This window comes from Choloepus didactylus, assembly GCF_015220235.1.
Source record: "Choloepus didactylus isolate mChoDid1 chromosome 13 unlocalized genomic scaffold, mChoDid1.pri SUPER_13_unloc1, whole genome shotgun sequence".
NCBI lineage: Eukaryota > Metazoa > Chordata > Mammalia > Pilosa > Megalonychidae > Choloepus > Choloepus didactylus.
This window is the reverse complement of record NW_023637588.1, coordinates 1912976-1920558: the sequence shown is the minus strand read 5'-3', so window position 1 is coordinate 1920558 and position 7583 is coordinate 1912976. Positions and strand designations below refer to the sequence as shown.

Genomic DNA, 7583 nt, shown 5'->3' with positions numbered 1-7583 from the left:
TCACATTTTGTATCATGCTGAGGAAGAGAAACAGGGACCTTGGAAAATATTATATGTGATAAATATCATGGTTTTTAACTGCTTCCCAAATATGCAAAATTAATTGGTCTCTCTGAAAATCAAATTTGCCTGTTGGAAACAAGGAAAATAATCTCTTGTAAATATATTGTAGAGGTAAAAATGAAATGTAAAACAACTAGAATATTTCATATAGTTGAATATAAGATTAATTATGAATGCTGTTTCATTTAAACAGTCCTTAGCTCTTGCAAATCAGGACTAAGCAAAAGCAGATAATTTTTAAGTGTCTCTGTTGGATATAACCATTTATAGAGATTAGATATAGGTATAAATATAGATAAATATATAGTCTTTAAAGTAATTGATAGATATATAGAGATATAGAGACAGAGACAGATGATAGGGGAGAGAGAACTTATACAGATGTATTACTTTTTATTTTTTTATCAAATTCTACTTATTATAACTATAAAAATGATAAGGGGGTCTGAATGTACTTCCTTAAAATGCTGAGAGTTTGTTTTTTTGGCAATTTTGGATAAAAATATTTTAAATCGTCAGCCATTAACATTGAAATAGCAATGATTTTGATGTCTACAAATAGATTATATAATACTTGAGACATGTAATATGTATCATTGTACTAATAGGGAAGAGATAGGTGGCACATAATAATATAAGAGAGAGACTATGTTGTGGGACAAAAGATTTTTGTCTATTGTAAACAGGTTAATGAATTAGGAAGTAGAGAATGTGGAGAAGCATTAATCAGACAACTGATACTGAATTTATTCTCCTGGGGCTATTTCACCACATTCAAATCCCTAGTATCCTCGTCTCTCTCATCTTTTTGGTATTTCTTGTAACCCTTTTGGCAATAGTATAATGATTATCCTCATCTGGATGGATGCTCGACTCCATACACCTATGTACTTCCTTCTAAGCCAAATTTCCATCATGGACCTCTTGTACAGCTGCACTATTGTCCCAAAGATTGTAACTGATTTCCTCTCTGTGAAGAATACCATTTCATTTATTAACAGTGGAATTCAGCTATTCCTCTTCACAACACTTCTTGGAGCAGAGTACATTCTCCTGGCAATCATGGCTTATGATCACTATGTTGCCACATTCTACCCTCTCCATTATTCAGTTCTCATGCATCCTGCAGTCTGTGTCTTCATGGTGGCTGGCATCTGGCTGGGTTCTCTGCTAAATGCCTTGGTCCATGTCATATATATTCTGAATCTCCCATACTGCTCCTCCTTGGAAATTCATCATTTCTTTTGTGAGATTCCAGCTATCCTGAAACCTGTTTGTGTTGATACATCTCTTTATGAAACTGCACTTTATTTCACCAGTGTTGTATTCCTTCTCATTCCAGTATCTACCATTATGGTCTCATATGGCCAGATACGCTATACTGTTTTGAAATTAGGATCAAACTTGGGTAAGAGAAAAACTTTGGCAACCTGTTCCTCCCATATGATTGTCGTGTCTCTCTTCTATGGATCAGCCATCATCAAGTATATAATCCCCAAAGCATACCATAACTCAGAGCAGGATGAAGTAGTATCTGTCTTCTACACTATTGTAACTCCCATGCTCAACCTCCTCATCTACAGTATTTGAAACAAAGATGTCACTGCAGACCTAAGGAAAGTGCTGGGAAGATAAATTTCCTTAAAATATTAATATTAATTGAGGATAAGATATGAATTGATGAACTCCATATCCAGAAATGTTTTACCAAACAGAGATAAAAGGTAATTGATGAGATCACTCCTTACTGCTGAGCCTCATTTGATCTTCACAGATCTATTAAGCAGAATGCTCTATTTCAGAGGACACCAAAAATTTGCAGGTCTGTAAACAATAGAAATCACAAATTATTTTGATATTACACAAGAAGAAAAATGCCCAAACTAGGAACATTGAGTCTAACCTGAATTTACAATTTCCTTTATAAATAACAGTATTATAATATTGTAACATCATTTTAAAAACATTAATAATAAATTGCTCGTAAATCAAAATCTTCAATTCTCAAGGCAACATTTAATTCTGAATATATTATTTTATTCTTTCCCCAAACTGCATTTTTTTCTATTCTCACCTCTTTATTTTGGAAATAATATTATGCTGTTTAACTAACTGTCAGAAGCACATATATTCTTATAATATTTAATTATGTTTACCCAATCAGTTACAGTAATTTAGCTTATTATAGTAACCTTCTGCAATGTTATATCATTGTTTATATTGTATTAATTTATTTACATATACATGCCTATATACTCAGACATATGTTTACATGCATCTATCTGCAAATACATGTATATATTTGGTACAGATATGTAGGTATATATGTGTACATATAAACATAAATGCACTATGTATATAAGAGTAACTCTTCCACTTTCCATTACATTTTCCCTCATATCCAACAAAAATTAATGGTATACAGTTTAACACATTTTATTTATGTTGTAAGCTAAAAAAGGACATGTCTAGAATTGAATACATATTTATTCAGTTAAGTACCATTGAAATTGTGTGAGTGACTGTTAACCTTCTCCTTTTGGAAATGTTTTCATTATGATTTTTATTCTTGTATTAGTTCTGGTCTTCAAATTTTCTTATATGATTTAGTGACTAAATTTCACTTATTGTTAATTTTTGTTGTCTCATAATTTAGGGTTGTTAGTATCTGTTATATATCAGTATTTATGCAACTTTCAGTTTTAATTTTTAGTTATGCCTCACTCTATATTATGTGATTAATAATTCTATTTTTGCTCCTAGTGCTTTTTAGTTTCCTTTTAAATTTAATTTGCAATTCCATTTTTGTCAGCTCTACTGCATGAAATTCTATGTCTAAATATCCATCTACTTAATTTATCACTGTATATTTAATAATCATCAATATATTGTTTCTAATTTTCAAAAGATTAACTTTTCAGATATAACTGGATTGCCAGAGAAATAAAATACAATTATAGAAATGCTGCTCAGCAACAACTTTTTAAATTTTTAAGTTTTATAATCTTTTTCCAATATTTCTTTGTACTTATCTCTGCTTCTATGATTTAACAAACATCTCCAGTGGCTTGTTATACATATGAAAATTGATCCTGTTGGAATGTGGGGAAACAATGATTAATCAAAATGTAACTCTGATAGGAGGAGGTGTTTAATAAGCATGAGCTAAAATTAATTAAAATATGTCTTAAATTTGTGGCTGCCAAAAATTAAAATATTGCCATCACATGACCATCTTCAGTTAATTTAACTATTTCTCTTTTTCTCACATTCACATGATAGCAAAAATTTTAAAACTGTAATAGAATTCAAGCAGAAATACCCCAATTCCATAAAGAGATATGGACTAAACAGCCCCATCACTTCTTTCTGCCACCCACAGAATAAATCTTTAATCCACCCTTCTTAAGTGATTCCTCTTCTCAAGTGCAATGAATGGGAATAATTAGGTTCAGTTGAACATATCATCCCTTGTTGCTGCATCTCTGCTATCACTCTACTTGCTTATTCAGAAACTGCCTCTCTTCCCAATCTGTAGTGTGGATTTTGATGAGTCTATCCATAACAGAAACCAAACTCAAAGTGAATCACATAAATAAGTTTTCCAGGCACAGGCAAACCTTTACTTCATCTGTCTAAACATAATAAATAATCTAGAAATTGGCATATATTCAATTCAGGATATTTTCCCTTACCTGGAATTTATATAATTTAAGCTATATGGCACATCAGGGAGTCCAAACTTCACTTCCAAAAGCAGTGGTGAACTTGTCAAAGACTTTCATTAACCTTTCAAAAATTGTTTGAAAATCCATTAAAACATACTTTCAAATTGGTAGTTGTCACTCACAAACACATTTGTAATGAAAAATCCCTACATCTTGCAGAAATGGTCCTTCATCTACCCATGGAACTATCAGACTGTTATAAGAAGACCATGGGTCCTCATCCAGGAGAGGCTTGCAGGCATTTGACGTCCTTGTCAACTGTCTATTTTTGTCCATTTCTATTATTAACCCAGATCAAAGACACTATGCTTACTGTACCTTCTGTAATAGCTCCAATATTTGTAGAGGAATATTTCATGAAGTTTAAATATTGAGTGTTAACATATACCTGATTCTAAGTTTGACTCATGTTATAGATCAAATTCTATCCCTTAATAATATATGTATAAGACCTTAACCTCAGTCTCATGAATGTGATCCTAACCTATTTCTGGTATACTGCATTCTGGAAGGTTTGTTAAACTGAAACAGATTTTGATACCAGAGAAGTGGAGTGCTGTGATTTGTAAATTTAAAAAATTCTTAAACAGCTTCTTAAATAGGTAAGGGGAAGATTATGGAAGAAATGTGAGATGCTTGATGGGAAAGGCCTAGGTTGAGTTGAAGAGACTGTTCGTAGAAGTATGGACTCTAAAGATACTTCTGGTGAGGCTTTGGACATAAATGATGAATGTGACATTGCAAACTGGAAGAAAGATGATCCTGGTTTTGAAGTGGCAAAGAATTTGGAAAAACTGTTTCCTGATGTGGGAAGAAAGACATAATTTGAAACTGATGAGCTTGGATATCTAGCCAAGGAAGTTTCCAAACTAAATGCTGAAAATTCAGCCTGGCTTCTCCTTGCAGCTTATAGTAAAATGTGAGAGGAAAGGGATAAGTTAGGAAGTGAACTCTTGAGTAAAAAGGAACCAGAAATTGATAGTTTTGAAAATTCTGAGTTTCTGGTATAAAGCCCCATTTGTGGATTTAACCATTCAGCCATCTCAGTGTGAATAAGGATAGGAGATGGAGTTATGCAGAAAGTATTTGAGGAAAGTCCTATTGTCTGATTGTTGGGACCCCTCTGTGCTACATCCTTATAACTAAATCACCCTTATCACCCTTATAACAAAGGCAAGTAAAGATAAATAAAGGCAAGAAATAAAGATAAATAAAGGCAAGAAATGAAAATTATGTCAAATTTACTTTATGAATATAGATTTAAAATTTATCATGATACAATACCACATTAAATCCAACAGTACATTCAAAGAATTTTACAATATGATAAATGAGATTTATCCCAGATATGCAAGTGATGCTTCAATGTAAGAAAATCCATTAACATAAAAGACATCAACAAAAGAAAGGAAAAAAACATGATCATATGAATTGATGCAGAAAGGGCATTTGACAAAGTCTAGCTCCATTTTTTGATAAAAAAGTTTTAAAAATAGTAATAGAAGGAAAATTACCCAACATGATAAAGGGCCATGATGCAAAATCCAGTGAAAAATCATACTCAATGTTGAAAGACTGAAAGATATCCCTCTAAGATTAGGAACAAGACAAGGATGCCCACTGTCACCTCTGTTATTCAACATACTGGAAGTTATAGCCAGAGCAATTAGACAATAAAATGAGATAAAAGGTTTCTAAATTTGGAAGGAAGGATTAAAACTTTCACCCTTTGCCTCTGACATGATCCTATTTACAGAAAATCCTGAAAAATCCACAAGAAAGTTTCAAGAGCTAATAAACAAATTCAGCAAATAGATGGGGTACAACATCAACATATAAAAATAAATAGTGTTTCTATTCACTTTTTATGATAAGGCAGAGGAGGAAATAAGAAAAAATCTATTTACAATAGCATATAAAACAATAAAATTCCTAGGATTAAATTTAACCAAGTCTACAAAGTTCTTATAAATGGAAAATAAGAAAACTCTGCTAAAAGAAATTGGAGAATTAAATAAATGGAACACATTCCATGGCTATGGTTTGGTAGACTAAATATTGATAAGATGTCAGTGCTACCCCAAATAAGTTACAGATTCAACACAATCCCAATAAAAATTCCAGCAGCCTCCTTTAAGTAACGGTAAGGACATTTTTCAAATTTATTTGAAAGTGAAAGTGGCCAAAATGTCCAAACCCATTTTGGAAATGAATGAAGTTGGAGGACCCACAGTTCCTGAATTACAATTTATTACAAAGCTACAGTGGTCAATCAGCATGGTACTGCCATAGGAAGATATGGATAGATAGATATATAGATATAGATATAGATATATAGATCTATATATATCAATGGAATTTAATTGAGAGTTCATAAATAGATGATCATATCTATGTCTGATTTTTGACAAGCCTGCCAAGTCCACTGAATTGGGAAAGAATTGTCTCCTCAATAAATGGTGCTTGGAGAAGTGCATATACACATGAAAAAGATTCACAGAAGACCACTTTCTCACATGATAGACAAAAATTAAGTCAAAATGGTTGGAATTTTGAAATATAAGAACCATGTCCCTAACATTCCTAGAAGAAAGAGTAGGGAAGCATCTTCAGGATCTCATGTTAGGCAATGATTTCTTAGACTTTACACCCAAAGCACAAGCAATTAAAGAAAAATTAGAAAAATGGAATCTCATCAAAATATTAAAAAAAATCATTTCTGTGCCAAAGGACTTTGTTTCAAAAGTGAAAAGACAACATACTTGCACTAGATAGGGTTCTCTAGGGAAACAGAATCAAGAGATATGTACATATAAGATTCATAAAAGTGTCTCACACAACTGTGGGTATGCAGGAATCCAAATTCAATAGGGCAGGCAGCAAGCTGGCAACTCCAGTGAAGATGTTCAATGAACTCCTCAGACAGTGAACTGGCAACTTCAATGAACCTGTTTGATGAACTCCTCAGGAAATGAACTGGCAACTTTGAGGAACTCCTCAGGAAACTCTTTGCTGGTTAGCTGAAGAAGTGAAGGTCCTCTATCTGTCTCACTTAAAAGTCTTAACCGATTGGAGTAATCCTGCTGATTGCATACTCTCATTTTGGAAGACACACCCTTCATTGATGTAATCAGTCACAGTGCAGCCAATTGACTGATGATTTAATAAGTCAACTTTCTGGTTTATTACCCAGTCACAAATGTCCTTGCAATAATGGTTAGGCATGCTTGACCACACACCTGGGCACCATCACCTGGCCAAGTTGACATGACACTTTTCCACAAAATCAATTCCCCTTAGAGTCACAAAACGTTATAACTTGCATACTCTCATCATCCCTATTTTGTAGATGAAGATTCAGTAGAAAAAGAAGTTGACATATCTTAAGTCACTAATAGGAGATGAAGCCAGTAAGAAACCCACTCACTTGGAGCCAAAGAAGCAGCTGTTCAATTTTGCACTGTGATTTCACCACTGCAATTTTACAGTTTTCAGATGACAGTAGCTGGGACTGGTAAATTAATTATTATGTACCTGATATTTTCTTTGCTTCATTCAAAAAATAACAAACTTTTTTAATTCAGACAGTTGAAGGACAATGGGATAGTTTTGCTTGGCCTACCTAAGGGAACAGAGTTGCAGACAATAGACACTTTCTCTGATGACAGTGTAGGTAGAAATGTAAATTGTTACAAATTTCTGTTGTAGAAAACTTCATGTTTCATGTAGAAAACTTCTTAGTTCATGTTAATGTATGGCCCTGATATCAAAAGAAGGTTAATCTCTCTGGAT

General features: G+C 33.0%; 1 protein-coding gene across 1 annotated transcript; it reads left to right on the top strand.

The window, feature by feature from the left end:
• The first annotated feature begins 906 nt into the window (after positions 1-906).
• Positions 907-1653, top strand: LOC119524790 (olfactory receptor 2T2-like). The gene has a single exon (XM_037823435.1). It carries the CDS (start codon positions 907-909, stop codon positions 1651-1653), a length of 747 nt encoding a protein of 248 aa, XP_037679363.1.
• The last annotated feature ends 5930 nt before the right edge of the window (positions 1654-7583 follow it).

Bases quoted from the DNA above. Each gene is read 5' to 3' on its own strand.
- LOC119524790 (XM_037823435.1), top strand. From the start codon at position 907: ATGATTATCCTCATCTGGATGGATGCTCGACTCCATACACCTATGTAC.